Source organism: Pelodiscus sinensis, chromosome 5 (genome assembly GCF_049634645.1).
Source record: "Pelodiscus sinensis isolate JC-2024 chromosome 5, ASM4963464v1, whole genome shotgun sequence".
NCBI classification, from domain to species: domain Eukaryota; kingdom Metazoa; phylum Chordata; order Testudines; family Trionychidae; genus Pelodiscus; species Pelodiscus sinensis.
This window is the reverse complement of record NC_134715.1, coordinates 43,194,670-43,218,021: the sequence shown is the minus strand read 5'-3', so window position 1 is coordinate 43,218,021 and position 23,352 is coordinate 43,194,670. Positions and strand designations below refer to the sequence as shown.

Below are 23,352 nucleotides of genomic sequence, written 5' to 3'. Positions count from 1 at the left end.
TTACTGCAGATGAAAAGTCCAGGCAGATTTAGTTAAGCAAGATGAAGTCTGGCGTATCACTGCTTGGGCAGCATTTCTTGCTGGTGAAATAGTGCTTCCCCCTCCAGAGATTTTAACCTGGATCTTTTCACATGTGCTAAAACACACTTTTAATTTTCTGGTTTCTGTTCACACCACAATTATGCATGTGGCCAACATAATACTTACTAAGCACTTTCACAACTCTGCAGACTTGAATCATGTGGCACTGATCAGGACCTCATGTTCATCGGTGCGAGAGAGGGGAAAATGATAACCAGGGCATCAAGATACTTCTTCCTTTTGAACAGTGGTATGCATCTTTTACTACCACGTGGAAAGCACATGGGGAGGAGAAGGAGCTACATCATCTCCATCTGTGCACTGGCAGCATCAAGCCAGTCTGCTGAGAATGATACTTTATTTTAAAAGAAAAGCAGAGTTTTCTTTTGAATTAGTGCAGTAGGTTAGTGAATTAGCCTTTCACTTCTGGAAACCTGAGTTCAGACCTGTGTGACAAACAACATGAATTCAAACTATACCCTAATTAATGTATTTATCTGGTGCACAATTTGTATATTTTTATCAGAAGAATCTAAATGACTGCATTAGCAGCAGCACCAAATATCAGCCAAGTTTCATCAGTAGAGCTATTTATTTACTTCTGGTTTGTTGCAGGCTGTGCTACTGATTTCGGTGAACTTCACACTCAGTTGAAGAACTCAACAAAAAAGCATTAAAAAATTTCATATATCAACAAAAACTGATTTTACAGTTCTGTTTGGAAATATGAATGACACAGTAATCAGATCAATTTTTATTACAAAATCTTGCAATAAAATTTCTTAGTATTCACAATATTTAAACTTTTATAGCTGCAATATTTTACTAGTACATAACACAGTCTCACATATTTACATTGTAACCCTCTCACAAAAATAGCCAGGTGATACTACTGAATAATGTTTCCAAATATCAGCCTTACAATTTTGCATTTTTCCCAGCTGAGCAACTGTTTATGCTCTTAAGCATTTACAGTATATACTAAAGCAAAATAAAAGTTTGTGCCTCTTGACTGACTTCAGGCAACTCCCTTTAAAGATGATAGTTCTCTGACTCCCATATTTTTCAAGAGATATAAAGTGCATTGAAGGGGGAGGTGTATGCATAATAAAATAAGAGCAAAGACTTAACTACCAATTGAAATACGTTTGCAATATTGTACAGAAAATAATGCTAAGAAAAGAGTCTTGCTTCACAAACCACTACTGCATTGTTTAGGCAGACAATTCACAGATAGTAAAGAATGCTTAATTAAAAACTGTCTATGCAAATACCACCATGTAATTTCTTCATGTTTTTTGTTAGATGTTTCACATATCAAAGAGAGGTTGTTTGGATGACAGAAAATTATCTTAATGTGGAGGTGAAGAGTAATTTTCATTGTCAAAACAATACACATTGAGAGCTCTGCAGAAACAGTTTGTAAAGCCAGCTAAGGAGCCTCACTGTAAAATACATCTTAATTATAACAAGCCTTCAGCAAAACAAAACATACATTTTGCATGTAAGAACAACAGCCTCCACTTCAGCCCTTAGAAAGGTATGTGAAGCAGATTTATACTCTGTTAATATTTCACTATTCTAATACACTAGTTTCTAACGAACTAATTTCAGTAAGATATGCAGGTCTTTCTCTGAAACATAAAATAAAATACACCCAAGGAGTTAAATATTTCATTTTTTCCTTTTATTTTTTTATTGGCATTTGCTGGTACTGGTCTGCAATCTGCTGGACGATACATCATTAGGTAAAACGGTGGAGCCATCACCGGAAACCAGAATATTTTTGCTCTCTTTATGAACCGGATGCCACATTTTTTGTTTTTGTTTAAAAACTATTTTAAATAAAAATACGTATTTTCTGGAAATGGATGGAATGTATATTTGACAAGTACAAAATCATTTTCAATGTTCACTAAATACAAGGAATATCTTGCTAAAAAAATAACAATCCCTCCCAAACCCTGTCCCCTCTTTACATTTCTAATTATAAAATGGTACAGCCATTTCAGGTAACTAACATAAAACAAGAAGTAAGGATGGAATATGTACACATACAAAACAACTTTGATATTTCACAACTGCAATAACCTTATACATTCATAGCAAAGTGGTATGTTGATTTTGATGCCCTTTTAAAAATCAGGTAACCAAAAAATGTTTTTTCTTTCTTTCTTTTTTTCTGCATTCACTCAACCAAATCACAAAGACCACATTTAAGAAACTCAGCGTTTTTCCCCCTCATGTGAAAAGTTCTTTCGCTGTCTTTTCAGTTAAATCTCATTGTATTTTAAAATATAGACCTTATTTTCAGTTGCTGAGGAACTAGTGTTTTTATTGGGGACAAAAATTCCAAGTTGCTGAAGAATTGGTATGGGTTGTAATGAGTATTATTTGAAAACTCTATTTGGCAGATTAGAAACTGTGCTGCAGAGGGCACTCTTCTCCCTAATGATCCACTTCAATCAATCAATAAGTACCATCTGGTACATGAACAAACTCCAGACTAAAAAGTCCATCTGGTGTTCTTTTTTCAACTGCAAAAGAATCAATTAGTTCAGGCAACAGCGTGCTCACATAAAAAACCCCACTGGTTGTGTTGAATCAAGTGCTATTAGAAAAAAAGTTCACTAAAGTAACTGTCACTCTGTCCTTCCTATCTCATACAAAATATTTCACTATATTATTTAAATTATTACTCTAAGCAAACCAATTACATTCTTTGATACTAATTGATCAATATATGCTTAAACTCTTTGGCTCTATTAAATAAATTAATCAATGCTCAGTTTTCCTTAATAACAATACAGCTGTTGGACAGCTGGCCTCATTACCATCGAAAGTGGTTAGGTATCCTGAAACCCTCAAAGAACAAAGACACTAGCTTTTACTAATAATCTAAACTTCATTATATTCTAGATAAAGAAGATTTTTTCTTGTTTACACTGAGGCCTCTTTTGTTACCAGAGTAGTGTAAATTAGGCCCTATATGCACTATAGGCCAGACCCAGGGGTGAGGGTAAACTTCATAAAGCACAAATCAGAGGTGCTATACAAAGTTGGCATACAGCTCACATTTTCACTTGTGATTTTTGTTGCTCTTCTGAGAAGATCAGTGCTCTTGTGATGAGTAAGAGCAACCTACTGACTGCTCTGAGTTATGTTGGCAATGTCCACCAGGGCCAAAAATGCAACAGAGGATTGCTGTCCTAGCCACATCCCCTTCCCTCTGCAACACAGAAAACAGAGAGTAGGATGGGCTAAGAGTCCATATAGCAACTGGGTGACTCTGGAAGATCACTCATACCCTGGAGTGATTCTCTGTGGGCTGGTTTAAGGGCCAAAATACAGTTAAGGGATGATGCAAATCTGTACTATATCATCGATTTGTAAAGTCAGATCAACTTAGATATAGTATATACTCATGATGATATGGCATTCCTTATGTATTTCTATCAGACTTGAAACCTCCTCTTTCACACGTACCTACAAAAAACATCCCTATGGGGGTGAAGAGAAGGAAACAATACCAATCAAAGAGAAATAAAAATCTGTAAGTGACCATTTGGTAGTGCCTACCCTTATGTGCCCAGACCACATGGCCATATTCTTAGCTCACTTTGACTTATTTGCTTAGCCCTAAACTTTCATAGGGACAGTTACTGGTTAGGAACAAAGCATCTATAAATAAAAACTGGGCAATTCACAACTGCTGAGATTAAATGTATTTGCCTTTGCTTTACATGCATTAACACTGACCAATTGTCACGACCATAATTTGCATCCTGTAAAATATAAAAACCTGGGCCTTGATCATTGCCTTTTAATCACAGATTTTCCTGGAAGTAGTAATGCAACATACATTAATTAGAGAAAATTCATAGGATTGTATGTCTGAAAATCTATACAGAGAAATTACTGCACTCTAAGGTTTCTACCTTTAACAGGAACTGCAAATAAAATCCATATTCTGGAAAATCAGTAGCTGATGTTTGCTAATTAAGGGCACATACATTTGTAAAGCAGTCTGCAAATGCCTGTTGGGGCAATTCAGCTGTCTGAATAATTGAAGAATTCATAATTAGACAACATGGTTTTGATTCAGAAGAAGGGAAGGATATAACAGAAATTTGAGATGGCCCTAAACCAAATCTTGGCTCTTGACACCCTCAAATTGTGGGATGGTTCAAATTCTGATCTAGCTTTAAAGTCTGTTACTTAGGCTCATCTCCAGCAGAAATGAGAATGTAGCACTAAGTATTCATGTAACAAGTTCCTATTAAAACACCAAACTTTTACAACTGCTTCCTGTGGGCCAGATCCATACCTCTCTGAAGTCTGTGGAAAACTTCCTATAAAGGACCTATGTCCACTTGTTAATACTGCTAGCACCTTGTTGATAGGAATCAAGCTCTCCTCCTGGCTTGTCCCACATATGAATTAAACAGTTTTCAATTAAACTATTAAACATTTTAAAAGCTATTAAACTAGCTTTATTTTGTCTATCTCGAAGTAAAAAACTGAGTAAAAACTGAGTAAAATTCCTTTCTCCCTCTGTTTTTGTTAAAATTCATTCTTATAAATTGTATAATTTTCTGTGTACATACCCATGTTAATTAAATATTATAGAGGCCAGAGAGATGAATATCAATTTGTTCTGACTACAAATAATTCACCTATGATAGCCCCAGTCTTCCCCCATGTTCTAAAACTTCCATAAATCAGAATAAAACCCCATAATATTTAATGCCAATTTTTCAGACTAGGTGAGTCAGGAAGAATAGATGCACAGCTGGCACATGGGACAAGTCCCATAGCTGTGATCACAAACAAGCATTTGTAAACTGGGTAATCAGTGAGTGCATTTTTTTCCAAGTGTAGAGTTTTGTCCATGTACATTTTACATGGTTCATGCACTCAGCTGGTCTTTTGGAATGTAGCTTAATTAAACCCACAAAAACTATGAGACATTCACAGTATGGGTTCTGTCCGCTCAAGTTCACATCATCAACTGCTAGTCCCTGAAAAGTTGTCAGGCTTCCTAAGTTGGACAGCTGCAAAGGAGAAACCTCCCTTTCCATAACAATCTCTGCATTACATGGCAGTCCAAGCCTAGCCCTTCTCTCGAGGTGAAGTCACAGTCTCTGAACAGCTCAATGGCTTTTGAGAATGGACCTGCAGAATACTGAGCAAGCTTAGTAATGGGAAGCCATTTTAAAGAGTTGTATTTAGGATGTTCTTCAGTGTGAAATTCATCCCAGGGAGAAGATGAAGATTTCCCACCAGTCACCAATACTGTGAATGGGAAATCAGAGAAACACTCACATGGATTAAAAGAACAGCAAAAGAGGGGAGAAGCAAGAGGATTCTCTTCCCACAAAGGGACTTTCTTTTCTTTGTCCCGGTCTACATTTAAAATTTAGGTTGTCTTAGCAGTGTGAAAAATGTAGTTACGCCAATCTAAGCCTCAGTGTAGACAGTACTAGGTTGGGGCTTGTCTTCACTCCATGGGTGATCCCCACTGCCATAATCGATCTTCTGGAGTCCGATTTAGCAAGTCTAGTTAAGACTCACTAAATCAAACTCAGAGGGCGAGTTAATGGACATTTGCTCTTATCAGCCTCTGGCTGTGGGGATGCCGCCAAGCTTGGCTTAAGGTAAACTGACTCCAGTTATATATTCTACGTAGCTAGAGTTGCATACCCTAAACTGAGTTTCCAGGTCTAGTGTAGACCTGGCCTTGGTGGAAGAACTCTTTCATCAAAATAGCTATTGCCTCCCAGGGTGGTGGATTAACTATTACAATGGAAGAACCCCTTCCACTGCTGTAGTGAGTGTCTATGTGGCATGGCACAGTTGCAGCAGTGAAGTTGCAGCATATCTACTGTAGACATTCCTTTACAGTACTGAGATGTCTCCCCAGCCAGTGACACTGAATAAGATTACTCTACCCCAAAGAGTAGCTAGCAACTTCCATGTGCTTTGCAGTAATAATGCTGGTGGTGAAGAGAAATAGACAGTAGATAGAGCATTACAATCCAAGGGAGAAGGATTATTTCCCAAGAACGCTCCACTTCCCTAGAGCAGGCCGATTTGTTTTCTGGATAGGAGGTAGGCTGCTCAGTCAGCATCTGAGGCCCAGAAATCAATGAATATTCAATGTTGGACTAAGCCTTTAATATTGAACCCCAATATTAAATATAATAGTATGTAGGAAGAACAGGGAGGTATAAGCAGGGGTTAATCCTGCATTACATTCCCCAATCCTGCACATATTTATGTACATTCAGACGAGTAGCCTCACTGAAGCCAGTGGGGCTATTCCCAAGAGTAAAGTTAATTATCTCTATAAATATTTGTAGGATTAGGGCCTAGAAGTGTTCTACACAGTATGGTAAGTTATGCAGTCTCAGGCTTAGCACCAACTTCTCTAATTTTGTGGGTTTAATAATTTAACAATGATCTTTCAGTCAAAGCTTTGCAAGGTGCTTGACAAATTTAAAATACAAAGAACACTTTATCAATCAGATCCTGATTTAGGAAAGCATCTCCATTCACATGTGCTTCGCTTTAAACAGATGCCTAAAGTCCCAACTAAATCAAAGGGATTTGAATATATTCCTAAAATTAATCATGTGCTTAAACGCTTTCCTAAATAGGGACTGATTTAAGCATGTGCTTAAGGGCCTGCCTGAACTGGTGCGTTAGTGAAGTGTAACTGGTCTGGCAAGTTTAGAACAGTGCACACAACAACAAAGCAGCCTGGGAGAGAAATGGAATGGTATTTTTGCTAAGTGAAACTGCAGGTAGAATTTGGGAATTAAAAACTAAGACCCCCCCCCCCGTACACTGCAATTTGGCCAGGATTCCACAACACTTGTGAAAATGACCAGAAGGTGTCAAGGCCTCAGTTTTATGTCTGACCTGAAAGATGGCACGTCCTTGAGCACAGTTGCCTCTAACGTAACGGTTCTCAAACTTTTCGGGCTTTGGAGCCCTTTACATGCATAAAAATGTATGCGGAGCCCCAGCTGTCCACTGATTGCATGTGTTGTATCTATCGATGTTTCCAGTTTGTCAACCTTGCGGAGCCCCTGGAGATGTCTTGTGGAGCCCTGGGGCTCCGCGGAGCACAGTTTGAGAAACACTGCTCTAACACTATTTGCTGGGAAGTGATTTAATACTGACTAACAGGTGAATATCCTGCTGCAGCATGAGTTTTCTTTAATCTTGCACTGAAGTAGTGACCCTCCCTGCCTTGCTGTTGGGATCATCCCAATATGAGATGGCTACAGATAACTGGTAACACTCACCTTTGACATTAGTTTATCAAAAGTTGCGTAATAAAATAAATGCATTGAGTGAACTCCACTGCAATCCATGCTCTAGTTTCAACAATGATTCTAATTGCTCTCTCTATTCATAGTCTGCAAATATGTTGATGTTAAAAGGTCACAGTTAACCTTAAAAATCATGTTTCTGCTGGAACATCCTTTTAACTAATTCTTGATCTAACACACACCTAGGATGACTAACTCAGAGAGATTAGTGCTTTTTCTCCTCTTGTCTTATCAGTTTGTTTACTTTGGGTATTGAGAGCACTTTTGTGTATAATCAGTTTCCTTCTTATTTCCTCTATGAAGCCAATTTTAGTGAAGTTCATCCCTAGGTAGACAGCCCCTGCACCACTTAAATCCCATTTCAGCATTATTTTTAGGCTTATGTGGGGCTTATGTGGCGCTTTGTGCCAAGGAATATACTTCAGTCACATTCCCCTGAGGTTAGTGTGGATCTTTCACAGACAGAGCAACAGACAACAAAAAAAGTAAAAATAACTGATTTTATAAAATCACCAATATTGGCAATGGTGACCTAAAACAGGTAAAGAGTCTGACAATATCTTTAGCTTGCTTTTCAAACTGAATATATTTCCAATTGACTATGTCCATATGGTAAAAAAAAAAGATATATTTTAAAAATGATTTATAAAAAGTTAATGGTATATGTACAGTTTTGAATCCTCATTAGTTGGGCTATTTCGCTGAACGCTTCTTATTCATTTTTATGGACTAAGAATACTCAAAATTTCATCTACAACAAGAATTCTGAGAGTCATAACCGGACTAAAAGAGTCCAGCAAACTCTCTTTTTTCTGACCTGCCCCATCCTGTAATTTAAGAAAGAATGAACTAGCTTTTTAAAAAAAAATATTTGTAAGCAAATTTCTCCTACTGCAAGATGTCATGTGTCATGTTTCCGCAGGGGGTACATTTTAAACGTTAAAATATAAATGCCTGAAAAGATTAAAATAGCAATCCTGAAAGAACACGGTGACATTCTGAAATTCTGCTATACTATAATTAGGTGAAAATAGTTTTCCTTTCTGTGTGCTATTGCTTATATTGACCTGTCCAAGAGAGGGTAATGCAATTTAAATGTTCTGTCAAAAGAAAATGTTCACTAACACAAAGCTGTAAGTCATCCTTTGCACTTGAATATTTTGATTGAAACATAAAATTGCCCCCTGAATAAAGTAGCAACAAAGCAGAACATATCTGTAAGTTATAGAACACAGGCTAGTAATAGTTCAAGACTTAGATTTTGGTATTCATATGATGCCTTAATTTTTAATCTGTCAAACAGAAAAAACAGTGAATTCTTCTCCTGCAATGTTTTTCAGGTTCAAATTTACCATATCTTATCTCAATCATTGTATTGCCACATTCAGAAGTCTCTAGAAGGTAGCGAACTGAGGAATCACCTAACTCTTTGTGTTTGCTAACAATGATGTGCAAAAACTGCACTTAAAGATATAAAGGTAAATAATTTGTCCAGCTGTACTCGGCTTAACTTTTTAGTCTGGAAACTGACATGTTAGTTGTCTTTGCAGTTCAGGCCTTTTCTAAAAATATTTCCATCAACCACAAATACCTACATGGGGATTACCAAGCATTTTCTTGAAACTGCTCAGTCACTTACTGGTCTGCTGATTTTTCTTTTTAAATTTAAGGAAGTACCCAATTTAAAACTAGATCCTGTTTTCCAGCTAGTAAACAGGGAAGTAACAAGGAAGGCCATTAATGTACGCAGTCTGTTAATGAGAGAAAATATAGCAAGAATAGGATGAATCTTAATGCCATTATTTTTTTCTTTTACATATTGTACTCCCTGTGAATTTAATTGAGCTCTGTCAGTGAAAGCCAACTTAATGCAGTTTTAAACAAGTCACCAAATGTCAGTTAATCAAGGGCTTCAATTTACATAGGCAAAGGCCTCTTGAAGATATAATCTCCAAGACCCACTTTTAAAGGTTTCAAAATCTTAAAGAAAATAGGGTTCATATTAACACAGAGTGCTGAAACACTATTTCTTTATAAAGCCATGCATATTTCATGCAAAAATGTCAAGGCAATAAGAAATCCTGGAGACAGATCATGAAATGATCAGAGAACGGGAATTCCAGACTGAACTCTTGGAAAAGCTGGGGTCAGTCAATGAAAAGAAAAGTGTCCATTGATAATCAACCATAAATAAACATAATCTTCTTTAAAAATAATGAACAAGAGTAGAAAACACTCAAGCTGTCATTTCAGTTGCACACTTATGAGCCACTGAAGAGGTACAGGATTGCTTTTAAGCATGTGGGAAAACAATAAGCTTTCATTTTCCACGTGAACAAAACAGACACATGTAGATGATGAAACTGCATCCAGGTAGACACAACTGTTGCTATTGCTTTTGTGAGTGTGAGTGAGTGAGTGAGTGTGTATGTGCGCATGTCCCTGCCCCTCATGCCTACCCTTTAGTTTAGTGGGGGTTTTCTGCTTGTTTTTCAGGATTTCACCTCTTCGCAGTCTTGATCAGTGGAAAGCTCCACATCAGATAGTCCCACCTCCATTGCCATAATCAATGATATATCAGAATCACTGCTGACTGCTGGCTCCTGTTCACCTGGAAGAAAACAGGAAAAGGAACTAATGTTCAAGTCATGTCAGTTTACCACAGATATTTAAATGCAGAGATAAGCACACAATCCAGATCCAAGCTTGCCCAGCATTTGGATGCTGGTGTCTTGGGTCTACTCAATCTCTGTTGGAAGAAATCTTAAAAATCTACAAATCCAACTCAAGAGTAAATTAAGGCCAAAAAGAGCCTTGAAAACAAGAACTTCTTCCAGACTTTTCTACTTCTGGAAAGACTCCCATAGAACTGCGAGTCTCCATGGCCTTTTTGCTATTTTACTGGCACTTCATCCCAATACCTATCAGCTACCCTTCCCTCTTCCTCTCTCCTGCTCAGTCTTTCAGGTGTACTCAGGCAGCTGCTGACCCATATGTCTTAGGGTTTCTACCTTAATTCGCCTTGATCCCAACTAAATTTAGATGCAGATCTATTAACCTTCACCTGATTGCTACTCACCTCATGTAGCATGTTTAGGAAGAAAAGCATCTTTTTGGGTAGGACTCTGCATCTTTTACTGTATGTGTATTTCAACACTGGTGAAGCCAATGGAAAAATCTGCACACCAAAGGCTGCAGAAGCAAGCTAAATATTATTTTGAGGACAGGTAAGAAAACCTCTGGTATTTGGGAAAGAGGGGGGAGACTTCAGGAGGCAAAAGGTCACTTGGGTGGGCAATCCTAATCAACAGTAGGGATCTTTTGCAAGCAGGCTGCTGTTTCGTAATTACCATAATAATTAAACAGATTTGAAAATGTTTCTTACATTGTACTTAAAGTTGTGGTAGTTCTGGAACTGAAGATTGAACCACAGAATCTGAACTAGACTGAAATTTAAAACAAAAAGTCTAAAATAGGATGTGAGATTGGCATGAGGTCACGACGTGATACCTCAATCAAACCACAAAAGCAAACACACACAGTTTGATTCATCCTAAAGTAAACGAGTACAATCCCTTTACATCCTCCTCACAAGTGCAAGATTCTAAAGTGCAATTATTAAAGAAAAGTTATGTCTAGCTGCCAGCAGGTATCAAGCAGAGTGTCCTAGAGGTTGATCCTAGGGCTGGTTTTGTTCAACATCTTCATTAATAATCTGGATGATGGGATGGATTGCACCTTCAGCACATTTGCAGAGGACACTTACTTGTGGGCAGAAGAAGATATGCTAGAATGTAGGGATAGAATCCAGAGTGACCTAAACAGATTGGAGAACTGGGCCAAGAGCAATCTGATGAGGTTCAACAAAGACAAGTGCAGAGACCTACACATAAGATCAGTGTTCCCTCTAATTTTTCCCACCCGAGTGGAATGAATTTTGCTATGTGCACTAACATGGAGGCGATGTGTGACGTATCACCTTCACATTGGTGCACATAACAAAACTGATGTGGCGGGGGATGAGGGGCACCAGTCTGGGGTCTCAGACCTGGGGCCGAAGGTTGGAGTGCAGGAGTGAGGGGGCTCCAGTTGGGGATGCAGGCTCCATACTGGGGCTGAGAGATTCAGAATACAGAAAGGGGCTGAGGGTTGAGGAAGGGGTTTGGTATGCAGGAGGAGGTGAGGGCTCTGGGAGAGGCCCCTGAATGAATGGTTTGGGATGTAAGGGGCTCCATATTTGAGGAGGGACTCAGCCCTGCTCACTTCTATTTTGTAATAAAAGGCTCATTTTCCTTTGGAAAAAAATATCACAGTAGGAATTGTGAAATGCACCGTGTAAAATTATTCTTTGTTTAAAAAACAAGTTATTACCCAAGTACAGTCATTTTACGTTCCCCCAGTTACGGAAAGAGAATCCAACCAGTCTAATTATGCAGAGGGTCATAATTTACACTTGGACGATGCTTCAAAGATGTGAAGTGCTACATAAGTTCTGAGTATCACTAATATTTCCTTTTTTTTTTCCTTTTTAGGGGATTAGTTCATCTATGATCAAAGCAGAAGTTTAAAAACCTAAAGCCATTTCCGTACAGTTAGAAGAAGGGTGGCAAGGAAGAAATTAAGATTGTGGCCAACCAGGATTTTGGTCCAGTTTTTTTTCCAGACACACAGCATTCCACTTAATGGGCTAACTGCTGAACTCCCTTTGAGAGGTGAGAGTAATGCAAAAAAAAGCAAATGCATCTCTGGCTGCAAGCAGAGTTTCTGCATTGATGTTTTCTCTGCCAATATGGTCAGTGTTCCACTCATACCTGTGACCACGTGTTTAGTTTCTCCAGAAATATTTGTATCATTTGGTTTGCCCAATAAAGCATGGACTTCCGAGCCATTTCTTTCCTAGGGCTACGTCTACATTGCACATTCTTGTGCAAGAAGATATCCAAATGAGGCGCGGCAGAACGGCTCGTGTGCAAGAGGGGGTTTTACGCAAGAAGGAGCGGTGTAGACTGCTTTTTGCTCAAAAGCCCCTTGCGCAAAAATGACAACTTATTAGGTGTGCAAATGAGGCGTGGCGATATTCATTACCGTGCCTCATTTGCATATCTTCTTGCTCAAGAATGCGCAGTGTAGACATAGCTTAGGTGTATAATAGCACTGACAGTGAGTTTGGCAGACTAAGCGATTAAATAACTTTTGCCTTATTGCATGCTCCAAACAGCTTAGTAGTATTTGTGTGTTCCCATTTCTCATGTCCTATCTGTGACCACAGTTAAAAGTTACACATAACCCAATTTATATTACAATATAATTCCTGACCCAATGTTGCCAATTTACATGATTTTATTGCTAGTTTTGTCATATTTATAATATTTTCTTAAAGCCCCAGCTTCGGGACTCAGGTGAGAATCTCAATTTTTGTTTAAAAATAGAGTACGTTTCTAGCCCTTGTAGTAGCAGAGAACAGCTTGAAAATATGAATACTAAAGGCTCGAAAACAGAAGGCAAATAAAAATAACCCTGTGATGGGGTGTACATATACCACACTGGGCTAGAAGGGATTAATACCCTGTGGGCAGAGGCAGTCCCGCCCCCAGCCATACTGGGAATACTCCAAGTGCTGGGCTAGTATAAAAGGGAGCAACTCAGTCCAGTCTGGGCTGGATGCTGGAGAGGAAGGACCGGTGACAGGAGTTCTAGTGGTGGACCAGATACAGATCTAGACAGTGGGAGCTGGGGAGCCAGGAGACTGGAATGAGCCTCCAGAGCTGGTGATGCCCCAGGGAATGACTTACACCACAAAGCAAGAGGACCCCAAGCTTCATGGATTGCTCTGCTGACAGAGATGGTAGGACAGATGACAGAACGAGGAGCAATGGTCTCAAGTAACAGCGGGGGAGGTCTAGGTTGGATATTAGGAAAAACTATGTCACGAGGAGGGTGGTGAAGCACTGGAATGGGTTACCTAGGGAGGTGGTGGAATCTCCATCCCTAGAGATTTTTAAGTCCCGGCTTGACAAAGCCCTGGCTGGGTTGATTTAGTTGGGATTGGTCTCAATGACTCCTGAGGTCTCGTCTATGAAGTGACCTGGGAAGGATGTGTGAGTAGCATCCCCCACCCCAGTGAGCTTGCCATATTACAGTGGGATTTCCTGCTGAGCTAGTGGTGGACCACTCCTCCACTGCCAGGGTCTTGGGTAGGGGCCCAGTGGAGTCAGGCAGGCCTAAGCCCCCCCTACTGGAGCTGCCATCTCAACCCCTCAGTCCAGCACTGTCCATTACAGCACACTGCCTTGCATGCAAGGGGCTGCTCCATAGACTCTAATCAGCAGGCTGCGCTGCCCTGGGGTGATGGACTGACTCAAGGTCACTGACAGATGGAGAGTGGTAATAGTGGTGTCTACACATCCCAGTGACATCCCCCTCTTGGGACAGGGTGTGCACATATCACCACATATTCCCATTTATTATTTTGTAAAATCTTGAGATTTTTTTTTAAAGCCTTTTGTAACTAGGACATGCTGCTGAGGGAAGCAAAAGATACCTCACAGGAAATGTTTCCTCTAATCTTTTCCATCCATTTGCAGAATATATGTAGGTGCACCGAGGCATGTGCAAATATGTGCACCACCAATAGAAATACAAAATGCAGCTGTGGGCGCTCTGCTAATCAGGTGGGCAGCATTTGAATGTCTTCTGAGCAGCCACACAAGCACACTGCTTTCAGAAAACGCTGCTCACACCCTGATTTTACCACCTACAGTGGGTAATGACAGACCTTGTTCAGATACCAATGTCACTTGCCTTTCACTTTCAAGAGAAATAATGCTGCATGTCACAGCATGCTGCCTTTCCCTGCCTCATGCTGTATAGGCAATTCCATTTGGCTTTGTTCGCTGACATATGATGGTTTGAAAAAAAGAGAAAATAAAACCAAAGACTGTTTCTAATCTATGTTGCACCTGACTTCACTTTGTTGTGGCCCTAATGATACTGCTATGCATGACTGCATATGGCAGGTCAGGACAACTTACTGACCCTCTGAGCCACGTATGACAATCGTAAGAAGCTCAAAAGCCTGAGCACGCCTGCTGGGACTCAAGGCTTCAGCTGCTTTTGTTGCTACCTCTCCCTATGGAGATAAAGCAGAAACCCCTCAGTGCAGCTCCCCACTGTGTGCCATTCCCTCTCCACACAGCGCTTACACCTGGGAGCTGAAGGCAGGGGCTGCTGAGGAAAAGAAGGGGAGTAGGCATGGGGGCACATGATTCAAACTGTTGGGGAGGATGGAACCTTTACATTGTGCCCTCTCCTGCCTCAGCAGGCAGAAGTCCTCTCTGGGCAAAGTCCCTAGCCCCACCAGCCTTCGGCAGGGCAGAAGGCCTGAGCTCCCACTCCTTTCCCCAATCTGCTGGGTGGAGAAGTGTGCGTGGGGCGAGGGCAGAGTCATGGGTGGGCCTGAGTGGGCTGTGGCCCACTCACTTTGCATCCAGGCCTACCCCTTAGCAGGGGCTCCTGCCGGGGAGCAGGAGTGGAGCAGAGGAACTTACCCTTCCTTGCTCCACTCTGGCCAGGGTTTACCCATCTCCATCCCAGAGCTCTATCCAAGAAGCAGGGTCGGGGCTTATCACCTCCATCACTCATCCCATTCTCCCTCACTCTCCATTCCTGCCCACCCACCCGAAGTCAGGGTTCACCCATGCGGACCCTTCTGACCACACCCACTGGTGTGTGTATGGCAGGCGCCTCAAACTGCACTTTAATGTAAGAGTGCCATATGCAGCTCACCAGCTGTGGTTTAGCTACCCTGGCATATGGCACAATTAATGTAATAATGCTGCTGCCTTCCTCTGTTTGCAAAACTATTAATAAAAATAGTGGTTATATCTGTTGTTAGAAATTGCAAGCAAACTATGGACAGAAATATTTATCTTCGTAATTTAAAAATAGGAAGATTGCAGATTTTCCAGTCCATTTCAACTCAACGATTCTATGATGAACAATGCTTATGCATTGTTAAAGATTTGCCTAATACTTTTTAAATATTTGTATAGATTTTTGGGGAAAAAAAATCTATTAGTAAAAAAAGTGAGAAATGTGGATATTTAAGGATCTGTCAAAGCCCATAACATTTTGGGATGGAAAAGGGGATACTTTCACAAAAATAACCACATGTCCACTGCTGAGGAATTTGCAAACAGCCTTCATAGTCACAGATCTGGGATTTATGTAATTATCCAATCTATGATCAAAACCAAATGTTTTAGTCATGCAAATGTGATGGTTTTACATGAAGGTAGATGTAAAACCTTCCTTTCCCCCCTCTTTTGGTCCCAGTTGATATTAAGGGGATAGAGAACAAACTTAACAAGGCAGCTGGGAGTCAGTGACTAGTTTAAAGCGGTCGTAAGCTAACTCTATAGTACTTATTCTTGATCGTCTCGGAATATAACTGGAACATTCCACTCAGGCAGTCCTAGATCACTCCAATAGGACATAAGGGATCCTTCTAATGAGTACAAGTTAGGGCAGCCCACAGGGTGCTCCCACACAAATCAGGAGCTCAGGGATCCCCACCTGTCCCTAACTTCAGTGGGATGGAAAGGTAGCCGAACCTGAGTGTTGGACCTAGTGGTTGCATGCACATTTTTGCCATTATGCCCAATGAGTCCACACAATGGGAAAACGGCCCTAAATATCATAAAAGTATAAATATCAGATAACTTAATTCCTATATGTTGTTCTCTATGCTAAAGAGCAGATAGATACATCTTAAGATTTTTGCCATTTCCCCTCCTCCAGGCATTCATGAAGCACTCTATTATTACAGCCTCTGTTGAGGAAGCAGGGAAGTATTGATTATTACACTTTAAATGAAAGATGTCACCAAGGGTATAATTTAGCTGCAACTTAAGCCAAAATTCTTTTTTCCTTGTGGATTAAAGACCTGGGCCACAGCAGTAAACTATTCACGATATATTTTATATTCCCTTATATTTTACAAAGGTTCATTAACCAATTCAGTTTACTAAGTAGTCCAGTCTTTCATGCACACAATTATACTGCTGGCACAAAACCTACAGGGCGCTGTTAATTTTTTTTAATTATTATGAGAGTCACATGAACTGGGAAGTAATGAAAAACTTGTATGGGGACTACTAAGCCATTTCAGTCAGATTGATCCCAACTGTTGTATAGGAATATCTGAAATACCAAAAATATTTCCTATTAGACCCTCATGAAATCCATTCTCCTGTTGATTCTTACTATTTATTCCATTTTACAGAGCTAATTTTCCTAAAATTTAAGGCTACTGATATTTAGGACCCTAACTTTAGACTTTAAACTATTAAGCCATGTGCTACATTGACTTTACCACCTCCCCACCTCAGACTGATATATTCTGCACAAATTTAGTGACCTACCATGCATATTTTAACAAGTGAATATATTTTCCTTTTTAAGAAATGTCAATAATACAAAAGGATAATCTTAGACAGATGCTTAATAACTCAGGCAAGCATTTAACCTGTTTCTAGGTCAATTGCCAGAACAGTCCTTACAGACTACTGTGTTCTGCCATCTCAAATAATAAGCATCAGCTTTGCTAGTCCTATTTTAAGACCATCCTTCAACCGTGAAATACTTTTAGTTATTATTTTGAGCTCTGGTTGAAAGAAAGTGTCAAAACGGAATCCCTTATTCATGGAAATAGTCACATATGATAAATATGGAACTTCTCATGTGTAAAGCAAACAGGATTTAGTTTAAAATCCACTCAGTTATCAGAAAAAAAAATTCTGCACAATTCCTACTGAAAGAGAAGTCAGGTGCTACACTGGGAAAAGTTATATTTGTTCCCCACATTGACCTCAAATGACAAAGAATAATTGCATGGGAACACACACTGGGGAGAAAGGATCAGTCCTTCAGTCTTGCCCTTTACTTTGCATACTGCATTATGGAATATATTTGAAATTGAAGCAGTTAAATGGTATATCTCAGAAGATGTTTTCTTCTCCCTCACCCATCTCAGTGCCTTCTCCAGTGCTGTGTCCTATGCCTGAAATGTCTTCTCTAATCACTTGACACTATTCTCTTCTCTCAGTTCTTGTTCAAGCTGTGCTTCAAACTCGCTTCTTTCAAAAAAAATTAGTCACTTTCCCACCTCCCTAAGGTATTTCCCTTTCATTCATATATCTATCTATATTAGCATGCAGTACAATATCCCAGGTTTTAATTTTAGAAACCACAAATTTCATCATGCAGCATCATGTTGACGCCTGTATATTTTTTTTAGCAGGTTGGAACCTTCACACCCACCACATACACCCCTGCCACTTGACCTAGTTGAGTAACTGGTAGCAGTAGCATGACATTCTCTATGTGGACCAGCACTAGAAAGGGATGGAAGACTTTTCCAATGAGTTTCAAAGATTACTTGCTGGTAAGAAAGGAATGGTGAGACTCAGGGATCTTGAAGGGGCGAGTGTCCTTGCTGGCACAGACTCTTCTGTTCCTTTTCCCCATGCCTGATCCCAGCTAATCTCAGTTCCCACCTTCCTTACTTGCTCTCTGATCTGTCTCTCTTCTCCTTGTTCCACTGACTCCCAGTCTAGCCTTCCTCCCTGGGCTCCTCATTCAATGTCAATCACCTCCATTGGTTCATCTACTCAGCCCAGTATCTTTGTTTAACTAAGCTGTCCCACCCAGTTCTCACCCCTGCATCACAGCTCTGTCAGATCGGTCTTCACTCTGGTTCCTAGTCTCCAGCTCCTCTCTTAGCCAGTCCCGGTCTCTTCTTCTCCCCCAGCACCTCATATAAATTCTGTCTCCCAAGCCAGTGGGGTCCCAGTCCCAGTTTCTCTTCTCTCTCTAATCCCAATACCACCACATACGATGGCCACCCCAGTAGTCCACTTCTTGTTCTTTCAGCTTTCTCATCCGTTCTGCCTGGGACCAGCAGGGGTGGGGCCTCTGAGCACACACAGAAGAAACAGGCTGTTTGCTCTCAGATCCACTGCCCAGCCCTACTGTGACCTAAAAAAGTGACTAGAGCTGGATTTGTCCCTGTAGCTTGGGCTATGTTATGCTCAGTTTCTCTGTGCAAACAGTACACATACAGTCTGGTCACATATAGGATCTGTGAGGGGATGGAGCATGTTCTAGGAGGATGGAATCCTAGTAAATGTTAGCTATTAAGCTCTAAGAGGTTGCCACTGACCATATGCAAACTGTGATTCTTATTACTAGGCCAGATTTGGGCATATTTTCACAGGGATGGCAAAGAGGCTGCTTCTTGCCCGATTTCCAGTCCCGTTCCAAAGCATAGGGTGCAATAAGGTGCTGAAAGAAAAGGTGAGTGGATTTTTTTTAAGCCTGGGCAAGCAGCTGAATTTTGGGGCTGAAAATTTCCAAAAAATTCAGCCTGAGACATACATCTGGCATGTAAAGTTTCATCCTAAATGGCTGACATCTGGCAAAGTTGTAAGCAATTCACACGGTCTTAAAGTAGGAAGTGTCGGGCAACTTTAACAATTGGAGGAGCTACGAGCCCCGGGTATAAAATCAGAAACATACCTGAAGTAGAACATGTGACACAAGAACACTTGCTATCTTTATTTTGTTGTACAACAGGTGATATAAGAACACCTCCTTCCTTTCACTTTTCCTTTCCCAGTTGTTTGGCAGCATCCCAAATCCTGCAAACACTTTGCATATTTTTGAACCATTGCAGAACTGCATAGTCCCATTGAAGTTAACAGGGTTACTCATGTGTAAAATTATCCACATTTATGTGTTTTCAGGACTGGGGTCTTAGAGCAGGACAGTGCCTAACCTTTCTGCACACCCATGTGCCCCCATTGTATGGAAGTATATAGAAATGTGAGATTTTAAGAGGTACTGGGTGGGCACATATGCCACCGGGTTCTGTCAAGAAAGATTGATGCCTTATTCACTTATTTCAATGAATAGCAGGATCAACTTCTGAACTCAAACAGGGCATGTCTGAAAATGACACCTTGGAAACAGAGCACTGCTGATCCACTTAGCAAGCTGACAGGCTCCCAATATGGCTCATCACTAAGTACCTGCAGTAGATAATACATTTCCAGCTTAGGCTCACATAAAAGTTGCTGTGTCATGTTCTGATATTTTATCGATAGCTTTATCAAGGGCAATTTCAGTCAATTATATACATAAAATTCATGCACACACCCCACCAACCCCGTGGAGAGAAGCAAACAGAAGCTATTAAAATAAGACCATTTTAATACACAGTTTAGCAATTACCCAAGATATCTGAGGAATGGGGACCTGAGGGTCCAAGAGAGATGGAGCTCTCAAACGGTGAGTGAGTTGTAAGAAGCAGCTGCTAAATTACACTCAGAAGCTCAGGTGGGGGAAGCAAAGTCCCATGAATGAGAGGATTCTGCAGGAGCAACAACAGGAAAAGGCAGGAATACTTTGTAACCTCCCCCTCTTTTTCTGACGCTCTCTTCTTGTCCCCCTCTCCCACACTCTTATCAGCTTTACTGTAGCTCCTCAACTCTCCCCTCCTCCTTCACTTCAGCTCTTCCAGTGAGTTGGCCTCCTGCTATACAGCCTCCTGGGAAGGAAATGCCCTAGAGCCGAGTGCCGTGTCAACAAAAGGAACAAAGGATAAGGTCCATCATCATTACACCTGTAAGCTAGGCCCAGACTCGCAGAGCCTTCATCAACAGCCAAACACTCCACAGCACTCTATCACTCCCCATTCCTTGTCAAGAGGTCAACACTTGCCAACAGATGACCAAGATGCCAGCTTCCATTGCCTGCTTAAATACTAAATAAGCTCTTTGTGCTTTCACCAAGGCTACTCCTCACGCTTGAGAGGAACGTCTCATCAACATCCACAACGCTACTGCATTCTCTTCCTCAACACTCTCCGTTGCCAGAATGCCCACAATAAACTTGACAATAATTAGGTCACTGCCTTTTCTGCTGACCAATACTGTCTCATTGTTTCCCAACATTGCCTTGTCAGTCTGTCTCTTATATCTGTCATCTCATGTCTCGTGCTTAGATTGTCAACTCTTCTGGCAGAGACCATCTTTTTGTTCTGTGTTTGAATGGCACCTAGCATTATGGGTGTCCTAGTCTATCATTAGTGCTCATAAGGCAGTGGTGGGCAATTGCAAGCTGCATGCAGCCCTTCAGGGTTCTGGCCCACAAGACACTTTGTTTACCACTGACCATATGCAGGATCGCCAGATTCCACTAGTTTCCGGCCACACAGATTTTTTTACGCACATACTGACTGCACACAACATTGATTGTGAGAGCCATGCAGTTCCTCTGCATCCAGTCAAAGTGCTCAATTGGCACACTCCCAAATTCTAGGTACACCAGTGCACTTAGGAAAATCCTGGGACACCATCTTGGTTATGACAATCTTGTAGTCCACTGAGATGGAGGGCCACTCATGTGGTCCATTCACTAGCCTACATTTCCCACTGGTGTCATAAGGGTTATTAAAATAATAATAAACCTATACGTAGTGGCTGGTAAAAGACTGATATAGTAATAAATAACTGATTAAAAAGTGCAAGGATTTCTACAATAATCAAGTTAAGAAATGAGAATATGTGTATGCCCCCTAGAAAAGGAGTAAAAACCTTTAATTGTCATATATGTTACTTAAAAATATTAGTAATATCAAGGGTGAAATAAAGGTAGTGATTTAGACACATTCCCATATGTACTATTATATATGTTAAACAATCTACTATAGTCTACTGCTAGAGTATTATAGAAAATATCTTTTTATCCAAAAGTGTAAGGTACCAATGAGTTTGTGCGCGTCCCAAGGTTATAAAGATGAATGATAATTGCTACAGGGGTTATTTTATGTATCCTTCTCTGAACACAAGGAGAGAAGATTCCTGATCAAACAAGTTTATAGTTTTGTTCAGACACACCATATACTGTGTATAGGACTGAGTCTGAGATGGCAATGGAATCTTAACTTATTTTTTAAAGTCTTCATGGAAACAGTACTTTTAAAGGAGGCATTGGGAGAACAAGAGAAGTGGCACTGGGCTCACAGGTAGGTAGACACCAAGCACAGAACGAATATAGAAGCTCCTCAGTGGGGCTTAACTCGAAATAAGTTACGCAAATTGAGTTATGTCAATTGCGTAGCTTATTTCAAAATAGCTTATGTAAGTGCTGTGTAGACACTCCCTATTTTGAAATAAAGCACTCTTCCTCCGACTTCCCTTACTCCTCGTACAATGAGGGTTACAGGAGTCAAGAGTAAGAAATAACTGCCTGAAGTATAGACGCAGATTAATAATATTGCTGTGTAGACATACCCAAAGAGAATGAAAAGATGAGACAAAAGTAAGGATACAAAAGGGGTTGTAGAGAGGAGGATATGAGAGCAACAGTAAAGGAGTGAAAATCATGTGTTGCATCTGTGAAAATGTCTCTTGCATTACTGTACTTTCCAGATGTGGATCACAAATTGGTTTGTTTTTTTTTCCAGAAAGAGGGTCACCACCAGCAATAGTCTATAGAATGCCCATTTTAATTTATAAATAAAAATGTTAATACGTTATAGTTCATGTATGGGGAGAAGTAATTTTCATCATGCAAACTTTTAAGACTGCTGTGACAAGCAAAAATAGATCCCTTTTTGTTTAACTGATATGTTAACTGATATCCCCAGCACCCAGAAAATTAATAGCTTGTTTTGAGGACAATTCTTATACATTCTTAAACTAGGATAACAGTAGAAGCTGTTGTTAAATCTTGTCATGTATGCTTCTCTTAGGAATGTGCCAGTGATTTTCAAATCTAACTCAGTGGGTATGTTTTATTGCATAAACTCTGAACAGCTAAGGTCACTAGCAAAGTATTACCCAGGAAAATAATGTACTGGCTTTTCAAGAGCAAGTACGAAGTCAGTCTCATGCACAAACATAATGGAAGCCAGTGTGGATCTTGGGATTTAGTTTGGTAATACATATGAACAGAAAATCTGTGATAGTGGTGATGCTAAGTGGCTCTTGATTCAAGCTAACAGAATGGAAAGAAAAAAAATAACTGATGAGGAAACTGTATATCTGATCTGAAACATGACTTGAGTGTCATCTCATTCCCACGTGCCATCGCCCATATCACTAACAAGAAGATAACGTAATTCTAATTTATTTTAATTTAGGTGCAAATCCTGGCTCTTTCAGTGTACAGTGTAAAAGGCTTCATGTGCAATGGGACTAACCACGTCCTGCTGCTGCATAGTGTGTGTATAGAAAAATGGAAGTAATATGGGGAGGGGAGAGGGAGATATGAAACACCTGCAAGGTGTAGAGCCAAGAGCCATGGAAGCACCCTGTGTAGCAATGCTTGGGAAGGCTAGTCGGGCTGGATATGTGATCAAGAGATCCATCAATACACAGATTTACTGGCTGTTTGTTCCACATGGTTCAGTGAGAAGAGAAATTTACTGCAGCCTGAAAGCTGTCATAATAGCTGTCTGTAGCCTCCTTTTCTTCCCGCCCCTTCTGTGATAACCTTCATACAGCCCTCTATGGGCTGAGGGTTGACTGACAAGAGTAGGCCCTGGATGTAGACCACACATACATGATTCATTCCATTTGATCATTTCTATTCTCGCTTTTAAAAATATCATTCATTAAATGTACATTCACTTACTATAAAATAGACAGGCAAGACAAAAAGAAACTGGAGTCATTTGACCAAAATACAGCATTTAAATTAAAGGTCAAGCATCACAAGTTCACAAACAAAATCATGCAAAGGGAAATCTTAATAGTATACGAAAAAAACTTAAATGAACAATAATGAACATTCAGTTTGCCATAAGAGGGAAAATTGTTTCAGCCATCCATATGTGCATTAGCAATGAACAAAAATGGTTTTAACT

The 23,352-nt window shown here is 40.2% G+C and overlaps 1 protein-coding gene across 1 annotated transcript in view; it reads right to left on the bottom strand.

Moving 5' to 3' along the window:
• Positions 1-823: 823 nt before the first annotated feature.
• The window catches only part of RNF150 (ring finger protein 150), a 186,768-nt gene continuing 164,239 nt past the window's right edge, over positions 824-23,352 (bottom strand). The window contains exon 7 of the mRNA XM_006121644.4: positions 824-10,032. Coding sequence (XP_006121706.2) covers positions 9,914-10,032 — 119 coding nt within the window. The 3' untranslated portion in view covers positions 824-9,913. The remainder of the gene's footprint in view (positions 10,033-23,352) is intronic.